The following is a 19,974-nucleotide window of genomic DNA, read 5'->3' on the forward strand; positions in this document are numbered from 1 at the left end:
AAACAAACAAACAAAAAAAAGGGGTGGCACAGTGGATAAGAAGACTGTATGCACGAGTGATCCCGTTATTGTTGTTACTAAAGCTAAGCTACACAACACCCACGCAACGCGTGGCAGTGCGAAGAAGCAGAAATACACGAAAAGTGTGAGAAGCTGAAGAAAGCCCCCTTGGCATACTCTCAGGGGAGTGGAGAACACCTTCAATGCCTGTTTGTCTGGGTGTACGCGTTGATGTACTCGAGTGTCGCGACTTCGAGGGCTGCAAAGCTTGTTTGGCAGACAGATCATGAACGGTGCATCCCAGTGTTAAAAGTGAAGAAACACGCCACGTAGCAGGACTGGACTAAAGGAAGAGGAAACGAAAGATGCAGTGCACGTTCGCTACCATACATCAAGGCCGCAGGAGTGCAGCGTGTTCCATAGAGGGGGGGGGGTAAGAGGCTGCCGTGTCCATTGCCGCTCCGCAGGGTACTGCCGTTGATGATTGCGGCTCGTGTAATGCAGCACCAAAGTTTGGAGAGCGCAGTACGGTTTCATATGCATGTCGTCCGCTAACAGTAAATGAGCGAAACAGAAGAATGTCCCTTTTAATCGTATAAACTGGTGAAGGTAGACTCGCTGAGCCCTTTCGGAGTGGCGTCCGCGGAAAGCTCCACATCATGTAAGTGGTGAATCCCTCCGGCGGGTGTTGCCAGTATTGCAGGAGCGGGAGAGCCGCTGCCATCATGACGTGGCAACTGATTACCATAACTGTTTCCCTCGAGGGCATTGATGCGGGGTTCACACCAGGGCACTGAAGGATGCCCAGTAGAGGAGCTGAAACACTTGACGCCCACCACGCTAGCTTACCTACAAATCGAAGTGGTCGATGGGATTCGGCGGCAGAGCGAAGCAAACAACAACAACAAAGAAAAAAGCAGACGCGGTCACATCTCTGGACTTATAGATTCTGTAGCGGCGACAGTGTTTTGGGCGGTATCAAACGGATGCCCCGCATTCCGAGACGGTGTCTCCGCGGTGCTGTTCAGCACGTCGTTGTCCTCTGGCGATGCGACCAGAGCGCTTGCCGAGTCACAGCTACCTGAAAAAGATGGCGGAGGGGAGCGAAGGCAGCTCCGCCAAAAGTGAGCTATGCTGAGGCGCCTTTCCCAAGATAAGGGAGAGGCACCATTGCAAGGGGCAAACCACAGAAAAGGGGGGGGGTTGCCCCCTCGTACAGCGCTTGATGTGATTGGAGAGCTGCTGTGCCGACTTAGAGATGTCACGCGCTGTGGAAATACAAAGTGTGCCGGATGTCGAGCAGAGGTTTCATTACCGCTCAAGAAATCACTGCGGTGAGGGATTGCACGTAAGGTTACCGCAAAAAATGGCCTCCCTCTCACGCCTAGAGTACACGATGCAGTTTATGTTTGGTTGCTCTTCTCCTATACTTGGCAGTAACAGGAAAGGCTCCCATTGATCAGTCTGCGAGTCGGCGGCCACGGGAGAAGAGGGAATACCGATCAAGGAACAACAGGCCTGCTGCTCCGCAAGATCTATCCTCGGGCACACATTCGAGTTATGGTGCGCAAGGACTTTGGTGACACTCCTCGCCAGAGGCATCAGGATCAGGGTCGTGGGCCACACATAGAAACTCTCTTTCCTAAAAAAGTTCTGACGCATAGCACGCCTGTTCCTGTGAGTGAGTCCATTGGCGTGCCTGATTTTCCATCACGCGCAGTCAGACGCTGTTCGTCGATGATAGTGTCACGTCACTCGCTGAGACACTCAATCCTTTATCAGTAAGAAAGGAGGCCCATTCCAGCTTACAAGAATCAATAGTAGGAGGCGAAGTGCAAGGCGGTAGGCATCTCTATCAGTTGAACAAGGCACTCTCGTCTCTTCCATGCCTCCTCGCCTAAGCAAGGACCTAAAGAAGAGGCTCGATCCCACTATTGTTCGTCCCTGTAAAAGAAGATGCCTGGGCTAATATGCCGTCAACGCTCCTCAGTGGGCAGCGCACTCGCGACGCCACGAGAAGGAGGTCCTTACCTTGGCCTCGCGAACTCACCGCGTTGGTGGCATGCGCGGCGAGGAGGGGGTCTGTTGGCCTCAAAGAGAAATCCACTACGAGGGGGAAGTGAGCCAATGCCTATGCAGGGCGTTGACGCTACTGGTGAAAGAGAACGCTGCAGCCATGGGCGTGGAACGAAAAAATCAGGAGCCCATAGAGATGAAAGAGAATGAGCGAAGGGATGGCACAATCTCCCCGGGTTGACTTCAGGTAGAGCAGCTCTACTCGTCGAACAGGTATACTTGTTCATCACATGATTGAGGGATCCGGTAACCTCCTTTCGAACACATTCATCGTTTTCGTGTCCGTTTGTTCTTTTTCGGTGCCCCGTGCTCGGTGAGCACTGTCAGTTCCGTCTCCGCTCTTTTCCCTCTGTTTTTCTGTTGTCGTTCTTCTGAGCAACGGTAGCAGCGGTAAAAACAGAAATGATAAAATATAAAAAAAGGGATCAACCAAAAAAGAGACGCACCCGCGAACACCGACGCGGCAACGTTAGAGAAGTCGTGCGCTGCTCTCCGGTGCAGCGTCGGGATGCGATTGGGGCGTAAAAAAAAAAAAAACAGAGACATAAAAAAAAAGTTGGGGGCACAGAAGACGCCTCGGTGGCGCACGACTCCGATGGCCCAAAAGAGAAACGCTCCTCTTTGTTCATTGTTCTCTCCTTTCGTTTGGTTCCTTGAGGGGAGTAAAGCCGCTTTTTCGCCGCAGCGCGCCTCAGCCAATGCCGTGCGCCGGCCGAATCCGCGGATGCAGCAAGACCCACAGCGAAGAAGAGCGAATAAAAAAAAAAGGAAAGCTGAAAAGAATATGAAGAGAAAAAAAGCTTCCACAGGCTTCACCCATCCACACTGTGCATCCTCGGGATGCGTTTGGTTCGTACACGTGGGTGAAGGTGCAGGAGCTCTTCTGTTCGGGGGGAGTCATTTGCTGTTTCTGTGGCGCCCTACGAAACCCATCCGCATCCTGATCAGACAGGTCGCATGACACGGCGCACGAGGCAATCGCACAGAGACGACTGCATAGAGAGAGGGAGAGTCAGAGATGGTGATGTTTTTGCATCACCCACCAACACAAAAAGAAGATGGCAAGCCAACTGAAGAGGCACAACGAGCAGAACAACAGCAGTGCAACACTGCGGCGAGTGAATGCAAGCATCGTCTTTCTTGAGAGAAGGCACAGTTCACTCAATCGAAAAGGAGACGCCTCTGAACCCTCGAGCATCTGCTCAGTGCCTCGACGAGGTGCCTTTAAATTCTGAGCGAAAGCCGTGCATTTGCCGTCGCGCCACCAGACCTCGCGGCGCCTCATTGCGCACTGCCGCGTTCGTGTTTTGCATCCAGATACGCGCGTTGAAGATGCGAAACAGCTCCTTATTGAGTTGGCGAAAGTCAATCACTTCGGTAGAGTCGAAGAAGAAGCTGATCTTTGTCCCGTCGTATTGGTACTCGCAGTCCAGCACCTCCATCGGAAGGTGGAGACGATCGGCAATGTCGCGGCACGCGGTGAGGGCGAGCCGCTCCATGCGGACGTGCTCACGATGCAGACGGTGCACCTCCTTGTCTGTGGCAACACGGATGATTTCCATGATAGGACCAGAGTCCCCCGGAGGCAACACTCCAGGGTCAAGCGACTGAAGGGTTTCCAGCTCGTAGGCCTGCTTGTGAGGATTCCACAAAGCACACTGCACCACAAGCCCGCAATCGTACCCGCGGTCGCCAGGTACAATGACGTACGTGCCTGCCGCCACTGTCACCGGGCTCAGAAAACGACGCAGACGCCCACGCTTGAACTCCACGTGCGTCATGTAGCAGAACTGCGTCGCTGGCCACGAACGTCGCCTCAGGTGATCCGCGACAGGGTCGGGGAGCCGACGTGAGGTGACGATAGCATTCGCAGGAGTTCTGCTCGTGTCCCGCACTTCAATGCGTTCGGGGGTGAGCGCCGGCGCGGAACGCGAAGGCGAACGCTTCATAACACGCATTAGAGGAACTTCAGCCTGCTCAGCGTCACTTGGGCAGACCCATACATCAATGCACCGCTTCGCCTCATCAGAGAGAGACTCTGCGCAGCTTATTCCGCACGACGCTTGGCCAGATGTAGCGGTGCTGCGACTCGTGGTGGCGACTCTCAGACTCAGCACAGTCCACAGCTCACTCTGAGATTGAGTAATGAAGCGCCGTGCGTTATCCATGACGGATTGGAGGCAGTATAGCGCTTCGCGCTCTGAAGCTACGCACCATGGCAGTGCAGCTTGTGTTGCTCCGAAGTTTGCAGAATAGCCGTGTGCGTCTGATCCACATGGATTAGTAGCGATTGGAGACCGTGACGCACATGTGGCTGCAGGAGAACTCATCTCTACCCACATATGCAGCTGCTCCGAGAGGAGCTGAAGACAGTCGTTCACCATTTTCATCTCGGAGAGTACCTCGAGGGGACTCATTGCTCCTGTTCTGGCTGGTAACTCGTCGACAAGTGCAAGCGACACGGCGTCAGCCGCTTGCCGTGGTGGGCTGACAGGCGTGCAAAAAATGCCCTGTGCATCCGCAGACGCAACTGCAGCGGCGCATCTCATCTCGAAGACTCTTGTGATGTCGGTATAGGAAGCGCTACTGAATGCGCTCCACTGAATGCCACGTCAGTAGATCACGAGAGTAGGTGTGAGCCTGTGCTTTCGGGCTCTGGGGGGAGGGGGCGGGGGGATCTGAAGAGGAGGGGTGTCAATAAAGTAAGATCTGCGTGGGTTTGCAGGGAGGAATGGAAGTGCCACCCGCCGTGTGACGTGAAGGGGTCTGGTAAACATGCAGACGGTTCACCAGGAAGTGAACCGGGACAGCGTCTCTTGTTTAGGCGTCGCTGAGACAACAAAGAACCAACCGCAGCGAGTAGTGAAGACAACAAAAAAGCGGAAGGGAAAGCGAACGAAGAGGGAGACGACCCAACAACGTCTCCCCAGCAAAACGAAGAGGAAACAACAACGACAAGAGTAATAATAGGGCGATGTGCGAGAAAGACGTGAGAGAGGACCCTGAGCGTAACGCTGTTTTCTCTGTGTGTTCGTTTCTTTCGCTTATTTGCCCTGTGGGGTGGGGTTGGGGGGTCGGTGTTCGGTGGCAGGTGGCTGCAGGGAGAAGAGCAACAAGTCTTTGCCTTTAGGCCTAGTGTCGAGACAAGGGCAAGAGAACACACACAAGCACGCACGAGGAGAGCAACAGAAGGAGCGAGAGGGCAGGAAAGTGAAAAAGAGCAAACAGGAAAATAAGGAAAGTTGCGTGATAGGAGAAGGGTACCTAGTCTCATGCGCGAGTCTGTCGGCCTCTTTTCGCGTTCAGTATCCCAATGGTCGCAGTCGTCCGTATCTTTTTTTTTTTCATTTGCTTACAGCGCTGGCAGGAATGGCTGGCACGCCAACAGCTGCCTGTAACATGGCTGAGAACTTCCAATATGTTCTTCCTTTCCCCTGCCGTTCAAGAGGACGCCCTGATGGGGGCGAGAACGCTACACTATGTAGGGGCATTCCTAAATCTATATGGGAACGGGGGACAGAGTCCGGTGAGTGCGGCTCTTTTTCCCCTTTTTCCTCAGCAGTGAAGGTGTTGGATTAAGGCAACACGATCCTCACCAGCATGCCGCTCCCTTTCTCTGCAAAGGAACACCACGAAGAGATACATGGCTGCAGGGAGTCTATGCACATCGTCTCGTGTGACTATTTTCTCGTTTGCGTGCTACCTCGTCTCAGTCGCGAAGAGAGTCGTCTGTAGCAGGGACTCTTCCAGGTAAAACGGTTGCTGCGCCTCATTTACACCGTCCGGGGTGTACCCCACCCAGAACAGTAGAAGGCGCTCCACGCGGTGCTTTATGGGAACAACCATTTCCTGATTCGCGTCTGCCTCTGCATCCTCTGACGTGGTCGGCGATGGGGAGAATGGCCTCCTGTGCGGTGCGGGAAACGTGCGTGTTTGTGGCGCAATGTGCTTGATTTCAATGAAGGCCCCCGTAGCATCTGTAGCTGCAGCGGTCAGTAGAGACTCCGCCTCACTACTATTCCCGCCAGTCTCTCTATCACCTCGGCGTCCTGCTGTTGCTCGCTTCGTCGTCGCCCCAAGCAATGTCAAGGAAGATAAGCACAACTCGGACAAGGTTACCCCTACCAACGCGGCCACGCGCTCAGCGACAAGTCGCAGTGCGTGGACGGAAAGTCGAAAGGGCTCGCAGGTGCCGACGAAACGCGACTGAAGCGCCGGTCCCAGACGAGTGCGCCAGAACCGCTCTGAGGCGCCACCGCTCGGCCCCACAAGTGAAGCCAAAAGCGCCTCACAAACCGTCCGTGCCTCAACCGGGGTGGTGGCAGCGCGGAGATCCTGCTGCAGGAGGTGCTTCGCCGTTCGCGCCACCAGCTCCACATGACACCAGTGCTCCACCGCAGCACGCGTCGTCTGCGGTATACGGTGAAGAACGTACGCCAGGTAACGCATATTGAGACTGTTTGCATGCATCAGCTCACTCAGCGTCGGAGCCATGAGGAAGCTGCCCGCTTTTCGGCAACCAGCACCACATCGCACCGCAGTCGGGCACACCTGCTCGAGTGGGTCAACAGGAGCACTCCCTTCACCTGTGTGCCCCAGTACCAGTCGTGTATAGCAATGCATGCACACACGGCAGCACTGCAAGGGATGCGTGCACACCACAAAGCGAAGTTCGTTGGCGTCAATGCCACCGTCACACAAGTTGCAGCACTCGACCGGGAGCAAAGGTGCGGCCACAGGGAATTGGAACCCAAGCGTGCCTGCCACACGTGTGATGCCCTCTGAGCTGATCCACGTGCCGGCCGCAAACGACTGGGATGCAACTACCGTTGATCTACACGCTTGTCCAGAACTGGCTCTCTTCGTCAACTCGCACGGCGTGCACACACACTCGTTCGGGGCCCACAGATTCTGCCACCTGAAGAAGAGCTCAGGACGGACGCTGTAGCACAGCAGGCTGGCGTACAACGATGAGGCGCATGAGGCACCGACCACCTCGTCCGACGCTTTTGATGGCGGTGACGACACAGTGTTAGAAAGGTTCCTGCAATGCAGTGGTAGCACGGGTGGCAGAAGACGATGAGTCTGCGACAAGTAGAGCCGCCGGTCGCGTCCGGCGTAGACACGCCACTCGCATGGCACGTTCCCTCCCTCGAAGTGGAGGGCATTACCAAGGCTGCTGAGGAGCTCTGAGACGAGAGCCGGTCGCGTCGATAGCGAGGTTTGTGGGAAGGCAGAAAGGGTGTCAGTACTACCTGCGGCAGCAAGAGTATTGCTGTCAGCCACCACCAGGTTTGCCGTACCATAGGGAGGGATCGTAGAGCACAAGAAGGAAAAGCCGCCGAATGTGCAGTAGGCGTGAAGCGGCACATAAAGAACGTGCCGTGGTGCTACAAGAGCGAGCATCTCCTGGTGACGATAGATGGCACGCCCACACCTCATCGCCATGTCATCCCCACCAAGGACACCATCCGCCGTGTCCACACAGCGTCGTAGCAGAATACCGCGGTGGAAGTACACTTGATCTGGAAAACACGGATGTGCCACGATCTGGCGGCTCCCCGGAGGCACAACTGCTTCTTTCCATATCTGCACAATCGTACGCTCCACCTCAGACCGAAATGCCGCAATGATTGTGCCCAGCTGGACGTGCGGTCCTGTCACGGCTGGCGCTGAAGAGAGAGTGGAGGAGGAGGATGTCACGGGGTGCGAGACATCGGTGGCGTGCCAGCATAGCTCAACGACTCGTTGATACTCAAAGTTCCAATCCAGTGTTGTCCGTTCCTGGGGATGCACCACGTCCCAGTAGTAGGCATAAAGTTCCACATCAGAGAACAGAAAATGAGCCGCAGCGGTGCGGGAGACAGCCTCGCAAGTAACGGACGGCAGCACGTCGCACATCCTCATCTCCGTGCTAGGCAGCGCATCAGCGCTAACAGCAGCCGCAGTGGGGGTCGCTCGGGTGTCGTACACGCGGTGCCACAATGGCACAGCGCCGGCATCATCAGCTGCTGGCGCTTCGGTCGAGTCTGAGTAGGCGATCCACCCTAGTGTTCCATCGTCGCACCGAGTGCTGATCCACCAGCCGCCGAACACGTCGCGGTATCGAGATGCTTCAAGGAGGACAGTTCCAGTAGGCACTCTGCCAATGACCTCGCCTAGCGGACCACCGTAGAAGGGGGCCTCTTTTGTAGCTCCCCAGTAAACGGGGGAGCGGCTGCGGCGTGGCGGTCGACTCGATGGCGCAGGAAACGGCAAAGAGGGTGATGTAGCGAGAGAAGCCTTGTCGATGAGGGACAACGTTTTCTCAGGTGAAAGTGTTGGTCGTTGCCGAGGTGTCATCGGGGCGGTGTTGCCCGTCCGTCGAGGCAGACGCGGCGGCTTTGATGGGAAGGCGATGCTGCCAGTGCAGGCGCCTTGCCCTACACTGCGCTGACTGCTCATGCTTTGTGTGGAGAGATGAGTGTTGAAGGAATGGCCGTAAACAAATACAGGCAACGCCCCATCTACTGCGGCGAGCTGCAGTAATAACGACGGTGGTAGAAGGGAGGGGCAGCAGGGAAAGGTGCGTCCTTGCCGCCACGTACTCCCCCCACTACCAGTACATAGAAAGCACAAGGAAAGCACACGAGTCAGAGGAATTGCGAAGGCGACATGCATGCCGCTGCCAGGGAAAGGCGAACTGCAGCAAACACTTTTCGTGACGCAGTACCGTTTTTCCTAGTCTGCTGCACGCCACCTTCCCTTCTCCTGTAGCACAGTGCGATCTCCAACAACCGCACGGATGGGCGTCGCTAAGGAGTCACTCGTGGCAGCACGCACATTTAGGGAAAAGGGTGGACGGGCTGGCGCAGCTCCACAAATTCGAACACATCAGTCTCTAGCAGGAATGGCGTCTCTTACGATGCACTCGCTTTTTTTTTGCTTTTCGTGAACGAGTTAGTGCTCTCGCTCGAAACAGCTGCGTGCAGAAGAGAAAAAGGCCCCCCAACACACACACACACACACGCACACACACACACATGAGTTTATGATAAAACGGGGAAAAGTCCGGAAAACAACAAAAGAAGAAGAAGAGTCGCCACGCCATCGTCTAAAGGCACTCCCTATCACAGGCAGACATCGCCGCTACAAACCGCATGACAGTGACGGTCAAGGAGGTCTCGTTCATACATACGCGAAGTCATCCGATCCGCGGCTCGTGTGGATGACACTCCACACCAAGACGGGGCAACTTGCAGCACTCCGCGCAGTGCCTCCTATCCCACGACGTCTCCCCTCCAAGAAGTGCACCGTTGCGGTTGATACCCCGTCAACCGATTCTACACTCTACCTCAGATCAGACCTTTGCCGGAATTGCTCCTTTAGGACACGAAGCCGCTCCTCCAGATGCCGCTGTGTCTGCAGCACGCCGCTCAAGGTCGGGGTATCGTCAGTGTGTGGCTGGTCAAGCTGCGCTGATGGCGTCTGCGGCGCCGTGCTGCCATCCTCAGCTATAGGCGACAAGAGTGAGCCTCGAATGCGGGTGATAGATGTGTTCGGCACCCGTTTCGCCCACTTCTCAAACGCTGGTTGCCGCGGTCGCAGCTCCTCCGAGAATGAAAAGTTGGGCGAGCGAATCTTTGGCTGTGGTACCCGCCACTCCTCATCGGCCGCAGGAGGTGAGAAGAGCACGCGTTGCGAGCTGCAGAGACCATACGACTTGCCCGAGAACAGCACCAGCCGATCCGTTTGCCATGCGTCATCCTGCGAGTGTAGCGCTCCTGCTAAAGTGGGCTTCGTGAAAGGCGGTTGCATCGGAGTCAGAGCCACCGCAGCAGCCACTGCCGACTGCCCCGAGGCAAAGGAGGGAGTCATTGACGCAACACCCTGCGTGCACGTGAGATCCTTGACAGAAGGGATGACATGGGTGGACTGTTCCACGAGAGTAGAGCCTGCGAGAGCCGGTTCCGTGGAAGTGATTGGCATCATCGGCTCCTGAGACGGCAGCAGCAGTGTTGCTACTGGCGTCGACGCGCATGTTTCGTGCCTGTCGCTAAGGACAAAGGTCCCAGCGGGACCATGCGCAGGGCGAAGGACGGGTTGCTGCGTCGGTAATTGCCTAGGTGGCTCCGGCAGCGGCTCTGAGCCGTATCCGTGCTGCTTGCCGCCATGGTGCGCAGCGTTCCTTATTCTCTCTACATCCTGCCTTGACGAGCAGCTTGGCTCCACTCGCGCCGTCTCCATTGGTGGCGACGGCGCGGAAAGGAAAGGAAGCACAGTCAAAGCTTGCGGGATCGAAGACAGCGGAAAAGGTAGCGCTGAAGGAAGATGGCTTCTCTGAAGTGTATCCTTTAGAGACCTCCGCTTGCGCCGATGGCGGTGTGGTCGTACAGCCGCCGTTGCCTCGCCATTCGGGGCGGTTTCCACGACCGAGTCCGCGCGCACCACCAACTTCGTGTCAGGTATAGGATCCAGGTGCAGCGACGATGTCGCCGTCTGAACTTTCTCGTGATGCCCCGATGCAGATTCCTGGGTTTCCGCAGGTACAGTAGCATCATTTAACACCGCGCCTAGCCCTCGAATAGGTGGAGTTAGCTGCCTCTGTTTGGCGGTGCTGCACCCCATAGCCATAACGTGGCTTTTTCCGGCCTCACGCGGCGCGCTCGTCAGCACCAAAGAGGCTGCGTCTTGTTCTACTGCTGTAGTGGGGGCGATAGTAGTCACGGGGGTGGAAGCCGACGGTGTTTTGAGCATGACGGCTGCCGGGGACGAACCGTTATTCAAGGCGGAGTTCTTCGCAGCCGGCACCGGCGGCACCAATAGTGTGGACAGGTTCTCAAAATCCTCTGCCATAACGTAAGGCATGGTGCTGCATAGCCAGTCGAGGATGGCCGCCATCTTCTCGGTTGGAGCACAAGAAGCGTTGAGTGTGGTGGAAAGAACGGTGCTGACGCCGAGCACGGGATGGTGGGAATGAGTTGCAGCCGGGGTCGATGGAACTGGGTTAAAAGTCAGTGGAACCGTTTTCACAACAGCCTTGGTTGGCGTGACCGCTTTCACGCGTTCGGTTGCTTCACCTGCCTTAGGTGCCTTTTCGGGCTTCGCGTACTTTGACAAGTCAACAGCGCCTTCGGCGTTGGCGTCGGCAGCAGGCAAAGGAAGTGGCCGGTAGTACCGCCGCTGCACATACTTCAGACGAATCCATTTCATTACCTTCACGGAGGCGTCGCGCTCGGCAGGCTTTACGTAGCTTGCGGGAATGGTGGCCTCAAACGCGCGCTTCGCGCGCTGGTTGCCCATCTCAGACATGAAAGCAATCTGCTCCGGCTCCCAGAGGTCCATCGTGCAACTCTTTACCTTGGTGATGTGCACACCCAACTGGCGATGCAGGCCACTGCAGCGAATACAAATGAAGATGCCGAGGTTTACACTCGCCCACGTCGGGTTACGCGCGCAGCAGTCCATGCACTCCGCATTATCAGGATGCTTGAGAAGTGCCAGTAGCTGTCGTTTGTGTTGATCCTGTACCTCTTTTGACTGCCGGAGTATTGACGCCATGCAGAAGGAGTACCCGAGCGAAGTGCCAGAGTATAGAAAGACACGTGAAACGGGGGGAGGGGGTAGTCGCGGGGAGGAGTGGGAAAGAACGCATCAGCAAGTTTGGTCCTCTGTGCTCCACATCGATACAGAAGACAACCGCCACGCGAGCCTCCTCGCCAATCTACCCGGGAAACAGAGAAGAAACGCAACCAAAGAATACCCTGAAAGGCACAAGAAAAGAAAGTAGCACAGAGAGAGAGACACCTTCGGGTAGCTCGATGTAGTGCCCAAGGGTGTAACGGCACCGTTCTGTTTCACTTCCTCCGTTGGTCTACTGCTCTGTCTCGCACGCCTTTGTGGCCGCCGTGATTCGTCGTCTCCAAGATGCTAGAAAGCAGCAGTAGGAAAGGAGAGGCAGGGCTCAAGGTATGCGGGATCGTGGCCCTGTGAAGCGGTGGCCTCTTTCGTTTTCCCTCTAGTGGGGTAATTCTCTACTCTACCTACGCTTGTGCTCCTCCACCACGCGCGGACGTGAGGAGAAAAAAAGAACAGCCTACCACGAGAGGCGCAGCGTCACGACAGTGCAGACACGTAGGAGTACAAATAGCACGTTTTTGTGTGTGTGGGTGAGAGAGGAGGAGGAGGAGGGGTGCCGCGTTAGACACGTGTGCAACCAAGTCCAAAAAAAAAAAAACACAAAGAGGAAAAGGAACGAGATAGAGAGCGTACCGGATTCAGAAGAAGACGCGCACGGCACATGTCCAGGTGAAGAGAAGTCCAATGTGTGTCCCTGTCCACTGCCTCATGAGACATCAGTATGCAGCAAACAAGCGCCTACTAAGGGCCGCAATGAGGAATTATGATTCACTGCGCGAGACGTGTAGAGTACTGGAAGCGGTGTGGACTACTCTCGCCACCCTTTATCACCCACCCCAACGCAAGAGCTGATCGGCGCCAACGCGCGGAGGCAAAAAAGGGGGGTGCAGTGGACACGGACGTTGGAGACAGCGTGTGGTACCTCCTCCGTTTCGTTTGTTTCCGCAGCGCGTCACCGTGCAGTATATGATTTCTCTGATGTAGCACAGAGCCCCCATTGGCCCCATTTGATCGCAGCGGCAAACAGGGCCCAACTCAAACACACACCTGAGCACGCACACACACACACACACACACACATATCCTCATCTTGCACGCACAAGTGTGAATGCTCTTTGCATCAATCCCAGACAGAAGAAAACGCGGAAGAAGGCAAAAAAAATAACAACAACAACACCGACGAGAGGGCAATAAAGCAATCAACACAAACTCACTATCGAAGTGAAAGATGAGCAATGTATGGTCATGGAAAACCAAAGAAGAGGGGGAAGAGGCGTTGGCGAAAGGAAATGTGAGAAGAGACGAGAGAAACACTGGCTACGATATAGGAAGCCTACACGTAGAGAGAGAGCGCGCGCAAGCAACAGGGGACTTTGTGTGCGTGCATGGGCAGCTTAGATGTGTAGGAAGAGATGAGACGAGGTGTAAGGCAAACAAGGAGAAGCACAGGGCTAACGTCTTTTCCATTTTGTCACTGTTGTTTTCAGCAAAGGTGATAAAGAGATGCGTGCTCAGGTGTGCGCTTCATCATATGATTCGTTTGTATTGTTTCCCTTGTGTGAAGTACGCGTAAGAACATGGAATGAGGTCGGGGTTGACGTGAGATGCAGCGGACAGCCGATGGCCGGGAGGGGGGCCGAAAAGAGGAGAGCAGGAAGGAAAAAAATGAACACAAAGAGGCAAGAAAAGGCTGAAAAAAGAGGCACTGTTCAAGACGAGAAACGGTAAAAAAAATGGGCATGCTCCAAGCTGGACACTCACTGCGGCGTACACACGCGCCCATCCTCATCTTCATCGAGCGCCAAGTTGTTGTCCTCACACAGCATCTGCTTCTGCCCTCCCCCTAAGTGTGCCTCACTCCTCTCCACGGCGTATTGGAGTCAAGTACTCAGAAACAACGTGAAAACAACGTCGTCCGTAAAGTCGAACCGCACAGGAGAACTGCGCTTGTCGCACACTTCACAGCCCTACTGCACACCCCAAGCGAGAGTGAAAGAGAAAGAGAGAGAGAGAAAGCGAAGACGCAGTTGACCGACAAAAGGGGGGAAGACAGGCACACAACAAAACAAACGGCAGAGGAGAGGGCTGCGCAATGGCCGCTTCAGCCGGCACTCGGCGAGATGAGCGATGGAGAGGGGTGAAAAGGGAAAGAGTCCAATAAGATGACCAGAACAAGGAGTGAGCAAGAGAGAGGTACACAGAGAAGGCAGTGAGAGTTGGTGCTACGCCTTTTCCGTGTTGGTATGAGCTCGTGTAGGAGGGGGAGGGAGAAGGTTTGTTCACACAAATGTGTGGCTGCTCGGAGGATGACTGAAGCCCATCCGCTGGCGCAGGTCCACTATGTATGCCTGGGGTGGTGACTCATACTGTGACTGTAAATTACTGCGTAACAGGGCCACGCACTACAGCGTCGACAGCTAAACGCACCCGTCAGCATGTGCCACACAGTGGCTTACCAGAGGCGAAATAACGTTGGGAGAGCACCCAATTCGCAGGGACACATCCCCTTCAGCGCTGACGCAACACAGCGATGGACATCTCTTATACGCATAGGGGCATGGCCGCTCCACTCGCACTTCCAAACATCACTCTCGAAGGGAGTTCGGACACGTGCCGCTCAAGTCGTTGGTTGACGCAACAAACACGAGCGCCTTCCTTTCTTCGGCTTGGCACGTGACTTTGCCGTACGGCACCGCAAAGCAGTCTCCGGCGCACACCACTGTACCGTTCACCCTAGCCGACCCTTCTAGACAGAAGCCCAGCCCAATCGTCGGAAGCGTCACGGAGGTCGTCCCGCTTCCAGAAGTGTGGTCGTACTGCATGCGGTACAGGCAAAAGTCGGGGAACTGCGCCGGCGGTTGGTAGCACTGCACCTGCCACTGTGCTGCATCCTCACTGCAATTCTTCTCGAAGCGAGCGGACGCAAGGCCGGTCGTGCTGTACTTCAGCATGCTCACCAGCGTGGGCACATCCTTCCACTTGGGCGTGAGTCCAGCACGCACGACGTTGTCGCTGCACGCCATGATCTCGACACCGTCGCCGCTGATGTACGCGTGTGGCTCGCTGTCCGACAGGAAGAGCGCCTCCCCAGGAACCATCTGTACGTAATTAAGGAAGTACACCATCCAGCACCCGACATCATCGGGGTACTGCTTGTAAACGCGAACAAAGAGCGTATCCTCAGCGCACTGTGCACCCTTCTCTTCAATGTGACGAAGATGCAGGCGCAGTTCCTTGGTTACGGTATCCTCGGGGGCTGCATACAGGTTCGTCATCAAGGACTTCAGCGACTGTCTCTCCGCGTCGCTGTCAGCTGCTGGCAGCGCGCTCTGAGGCGCCATCATGTACGAGCCCAATACCGTGTTGGCGGCGACAAGCGCCGCCAGTTGTGGAATGCGCTTCAAGTACACAATAATGTCCTTGAGCGGACGGAAGCAGCAGAGGGCCTCAAAAGGGGTCAACGCGCAAATGAGCTCTGGCTTGTGGTTTGGATCCTTGTACTTATCCGGCTGGGCAGCATGCAGCTCCTCGGCCAGCTTCTTGCATGGGTGGGCCTGGATGGACAGAGCCGTGCGAATCGATAGGATCTTCAGCAAGTACGGCACCGTGTCACGGAAACTTGTGCTCTGGTGAGCCGCTGAGAAGTACCTCTTCTTATTTTCTGGATCCTTCAAGAAGTCCTCGAGCAGCTGTGCGCTGCCGTTGGCAACCTTGGACGGGCAACTTGGATGCGTGCCCACCCACAACTCCGCATACATCTTGCCTGACTGGTCTTCCGTCAAGCCCTTCATCTTCGCCACGAAGCTGGACGCGGCATTCTTGCCCCAGGCATAGTCCTGGTAGCTCGCATCAAGCTTGATGAGCGCAGACATGTTGAAGTGGCCGAGTAGCTGTGCGGAAAAGGGTTGTACGTAACGGACGTGAACGAGGAGTGTTTTTTCTCGCCTTTGCTGCCAACGGAAAACGAAATCAATGAGCAGCCAAACACACCGACAACCAAAGGGGGGGAGAGTAGCCAGCAGTGGTGAAAGAGAGAGAGAACAGAGACCCAGAGCGACGTCAGGCAGAGAAAGACGTCAAGCACACACACGCGGGCACACACAACGAGAGGAAAAGAAACGAAAAGGAGGAACACGGAGGAGGACAAGCACTCGATGCCCGCTGCGAAAACCTACTTCCCGTGTGTCTCTTGAAACCTGTGGGGAGACGCCGTATGTGTGTGTGTGTGGGTATGCGTGTTCCCTGTCTCTGTCGTTTTGGTGTAAACTTATGTGCGTGAAGAACAGCAGCGGAAGTTGTCAGAAAGAGGCGCAGAGATGGTGGGAAAGGGGGAGCTGGGAGAGGAAAGGAATGCGGATCAAAACAACGTGAGGGAGGTGCACCTATGGTTGAGCAGACACAAGAAAAGAAGTGAAACACATAAATGAAGGGAGGGGGTGGTAGTGAGAAAGTGGTTCTGCTATGAAGTCAGCGAATAAGGCGGCAGGTTCTCCGTTGAATTTGTGTGTAGTCGAACATGTACGTTGATGTGTGCGTGTGTGTGTGTGCATTTGCGTTATCGATGGAAAAAGGGAGGGGGAAGGGAGAAGCTATAGAGGTGTGCTGTGATGCAGTAGAAAGCAGCGTAGCAGCAGCCTGCGCTGATCCACGAGAGAAGCGCAATGGGCTGTCCTTTTCACCTGAGAAGCTGCGCTACTGTGCGCCTGTACGTACAGCGGTGTGGCGGCTGTCATGGCACACGATGCACTTCGGCGCAGCTGGAGTGTTGCAGAGGCCACCAGTGCGCGTAGCTCACCACGTACAAAAAGAAAAGCACAACCTCCGTCTGAGGTGGAGGATTCGCCACTCGCGTTGTACTTCATAGAGTTTTCGTAGCAGTGAGAGGTGTGGTTGTAATAGCAGAGGCGTGCAAGGGCACAGCTCACGACACCAAGCCAAAATCAAATAAAACCCCCTTTCTCCCGCCCCCCCCCCCATTCGTTCTAAGAGACAACCCTCAGTGGCGGGGGGGAGGGGAGGGGGCGGTCCTGTGTGTATGTGTGTGGGTGTTAGCCCTGTTCCACACGACAATGAGAGAAAACAGCCTGAGGCAAGCCGAGTCACATTGCACAAGGAGAAGTGAAAGAGAGGGAACTGCAGCGCCAGGCAGACCATCTGCACAGCACCCACGGTGCGTTGCGTGGACTCTTTGCAGAGATCCGCATCGCGCCTACTCAGTTGACTCTCGGGTAAGGTGAGAAGGAAAGTAGAAAAACTTCTCGGAGCGCGGCTTCGACTTCCACAGAGCCCACCTTTTGACTGAGGCCTCGACGCTTGGGATCCTTTGGGTGAAGAGCAGCGAGGGTTTGTGCACCGATATCATCCGTGGCGAGAGATTCACCATGCGCAACTGCTCGAACTTGCGCACGCGGCTCGCAGCCACGTACACGAGGTGGTCGCAGGGAAACATTCCTTCCGCGTCAAAAAGCACCGGATGGTGCAGCGTAACTCCTTGAATTTTGTGCACTGTGAAGGCGTACGCCGGTGTCAGCGGGATGCAGGTAGCACGTAGGGTGAAGCACCAGTCTTGCTTCGCGACCGAAACTGGCAGGGTAATCCAAGGAATTGCAATATCGTCTCCTCCTGTGTCCATCCGCACCACAGGAACCTGCACGGCGTTCGCAACGGCACCGTGTCCGCTCTCTGGGCAACATGTAGCGAAATGAGCGAGCAGGTGCATGGGAGTCGCACGCGCCTTCATCTCCCCTGGCAAGAGATCCGTGCACGCCGAGAGCGGTCGAAACCCAACGACCCTGCCAAGAGAGCCGTTGACGTACTGCTGTGTCAAGTTGCGCAGCAGCATCACACGACACCCCACCTTGAGCCGCTTGTCCTGAAGCACAGTGTCTTTTCGGATCGCATTGCGCAAGTGCTCCTGTATGAGCGGTTGCAGCCGACGCATCAGTTGCCGTGCTTCCACGGCTTCCACACGCACTACCTCTCGCGGAAACAAAGCGCTCCGAGACTGCAGAAGAGTGATTGATGGTGTGTTCTCCTTCGTGTCTTTGGCGTTTCCTGACGTAGCCTCGCTCGATCCAGTGCCAGGGACGCCAGACCACATCTCCAGCAGCCTCTTCACTGCGAATCGTCGACTCTCTGCAATGCGGTAAGTTGCACCACTGCAGCGGACGCACACGGCCGACAATGATGCTGAGTACGAGAGTGGTGCGGGCAGCCCATAGACTTGGAGACAGTTACGAGGAAAACGACAAACATCCTCCAGGTTACGAGCAACAGCAGTCGCCTCTGCATCCCGTAGTTGCCCTCGACGTTTGAGCGCAGCTTTCCCTTTTTCGGTAGGGGAACAGAGACGATAGTGCACGAGCAGCACAGCTTCGCAGTTGCCGCCACTGTGGGCATCTCCCCTCTTCTGTTCCTGCGCGGTACCCGCGGAAGAAGCGCACATCGCCTCTGTCATGGTAAGCTTCGTGTGAAAAAGCTGCTCGTCGCCCTCCAGCTCCAGCATCTTGCTGTCATTGTAGTTCTTGACGGCCCTCTTGGTTGGTAGCAGGCGCACAGCATCCTCGGCCGGCGCGTTCAGAAAAGCAGAGCGCGACAGTCGATAAGGGAAGCTGCCCTGCCGCAAACGATTCAAATCAGAGGAAAACACCTGATCCTGCTGACGCCGCTGTTCTCGAAGCTGCACGTGGAGGAGATGGTGGACGAAGCACCAGCTCTCGAACATGGGCTTGTCATAGTACCACAGGTCGCGGTAACGATGTTGGGTGATGGTAGAATCAGACACACTGGACGCTCGTTTCCTCTTGTCTTGTTTCACAGCTAACGCGCTCTCTACCTCAGTCGAGGTGGAGGAGGCGGAGGTATCGCGTGATTTCACTGCCAGCTCAGCGGTGGTTGCGGCCTTGTCTACGGTCCCCTGCGCATCGAGGACATCAGGACTGACGCATTGGCACACGATACTGCTCTCGTCTTCCATGCACTTGTTTTTCTCGTCAAGTATACGGTAGCGCCGCCGCCTGCCAAGAGGAGCATCGACGGAGCCAAACGGCGTGAGCTGGAGAAAGTCACCAGAGAGAATCATCTGCAGCCCACCAAAGGGTCGACTGGAGTCACGTCCTGCCATGCGACGTACTGCACGCTCAAAGGACTCGAGTACCCCCGCGTGCAGCATGGAAATTTCATCGATGATCACTACATCCACCTCCGCGAGCACCCTGGTGTTTCTGAATTGAAGTCGACGCGGGTGTCCTAGTTTGCCAACCGAAGGTCCTGTCGCGAAATCTGCTTGGGCCACATCCTCCTCGATGGCTCCACCATCATCGCCCCCCTCCTTGGAAGCGTCGTCAATGTCGAAGATGGGATCTGTGGATGGGGGCCTCCTCGACAGGTTTATCACGTTGTCTGGACTGTGTAGAGGCACGCCGAAAGTGCTGTGGAAGGTGTTGCCACCAATGCTCAACGCAGCAATACCGGTAGAGGCGGTGATGGCGATGCGCAGCCCCTGGGCCGCCAGCCTCTCTGCAATGACACGCACGAGGTAAGATTTGCCGGTCCCCGCCTCGCCTCCAATGAACAGCGATGCACCTTCGCACGCCAAGTCGCACACGGTGGCTTGCTCACGTGTCAGGAGGAACTCCGTAGCAGCTTTACCTGCCTCTGGCAGCAAGGTAACGTCGGACACACCGCAAAACCCCGCCTGGTCGTCAGCAGCGGTGACATTGTCTTTCGTGCTGCACCCCTCCTTCTCTTCCTTCGCTGTTGGCTGTGCTCTATTGCTCTCAGAAATGTGCTTGTTTCGATGTTTGTTGTATACAGCACGCTGTGAAGACGCACTCATGAGCATGCGGAGGGTCGATGGATCTCTTGTAGCTCGCTGAGCCCCATGCTGGCGTCGCAGCGGCAGAACATTCTTCCAGTGAACACTCTCAGCAGTTGAGATAACGGCTGTACTTCTCTTCCTGTACTCGGCGGCTACTGTGTTGAACTTTTTCTGCAATCCGCTACGGCTCGTCAGACGCCTAAGCATGTGAAATATGAAAAGGTTGGTGCGGCTCTGGGCTCTGGAAAAAAAAAAAACAAGAGGAGGACAACAGTCAACCGAGGAGACCGCTTGCTGTGTCTGCAGGGCTCCCTTCGGTACCAATATCGCTCACCTTCAGGGCTTGTCTTGGGAGTGCGTGTGGGCGTGGCTGTATTCCCGTACACGTGTGTCGGCCTGTGCAGAATCACAGTCGAGGGTAGAAGCTACAGCGCCAGAAAAGATACACAAGCTCCAATGCG

General features: G+C 55.7%; 5 protein-coding genes across 5 annotated transcripts; all 5 read right to left on the reverse strand.

Moving 5' to 3' along the window:
- Positions 1-3,278: 3,278 nt before the first annotated feature.
- LPMP_321640 (hypothetical protein) lies at positions 3,279-4,493 on the reverse strand (the record flags this gene model as incomplete). Its single annotated transcript, XM_010703547.1, has 1 exon — positions 3,279-4,493. The coding sequence occupies one exon, from the start codon at positions 4,491-4,493 to the stop codon at positions 3,279-3,281; it is 1,215 nt and encodes a 404-aa protein (XP_010701849.1).
- A 1,282-nt stretch (positions 4,494-5,775) lies between these two features.
- Positions 5,776-8,520, reverse strand: LPMP_321650 (hypothetical protein; the record flags this gene model as incomplete). The annotated part of the gene is made up of 1 exon (XM_010703548.1): positions 5,776-8,520. One exon carries the CDS (start codon positions 8,518-8,520, stop codon positions 5,776-5,778), a length of 2,745 nt encoding a protein of 914 aa, XP_010701850.1.
- Positions 8,521-9,405: 885 nt separating this feature from the next.
- LPMP_321660 (hypothetical protein) lies at positions 9,406-11,616 on the reverse strand (the record flags this gene model as incomplete). The annotated part of the gene is made up of 1 exon (XM_010703549.1): positions 9,406-11,616. One exon carries the CDS (start codon positions 11,614-11,616, stop codon positions 9,406-9,408), a length of 2,211 nt encoding a protein of 736 aa, XP_010701851.1.
- Positions 11,617-14,279: 2,663 nt separating this feature from the next.
- PMI (phosphomannose isomerase) lies at positions 14,280-15,566 on the reverse strand (the record flags this gene model as incomplete). Its single annotated transcript, XM_010703550.1, has 1 exon — positions 14,280-15,566. One exon carries the CDS (start codon positions 15,564-15,566, stop codon positions 14,280-14,282), a length of 1,287 nt encoding a protein of 428 aa, XP_010701852.1.
- A 1,337-nt stretch (positions 15,567-16,903) lies between these two features.
- LPMP_321680 (DNA repair and recombination protein, mitochondrial precursor, putative) lies at positions 16,904-19,720 on the reverse strand (the record flags this gene model as incomplete). Its single annotated transcript, XM_010703551.1, has 1 exon — positions 16,904-19,720. The coding sequence occupies one exon, from the start codon at positions 19,718-19,720 to the stop codon at positions 16,904-16,906; it is 2,817 nt and encodes a 938-aa protein (XP_010701853.1).
- Positions 19,721-19,974: the final 254 nt, after the last annotated feature.

This window comes from Leishmania panamensis (assembly GCF_000755165.1).
Source record: "Leishmania panamensis strain MHOM/PA/94/PSC-1 chromosome 32 sequence".
NCBI lineage: Eukaryota > Euglenozoa > Kinetoplastea > Trypanosomatida > Trypanosomatidae > Leishmania > Leishmania panamensis.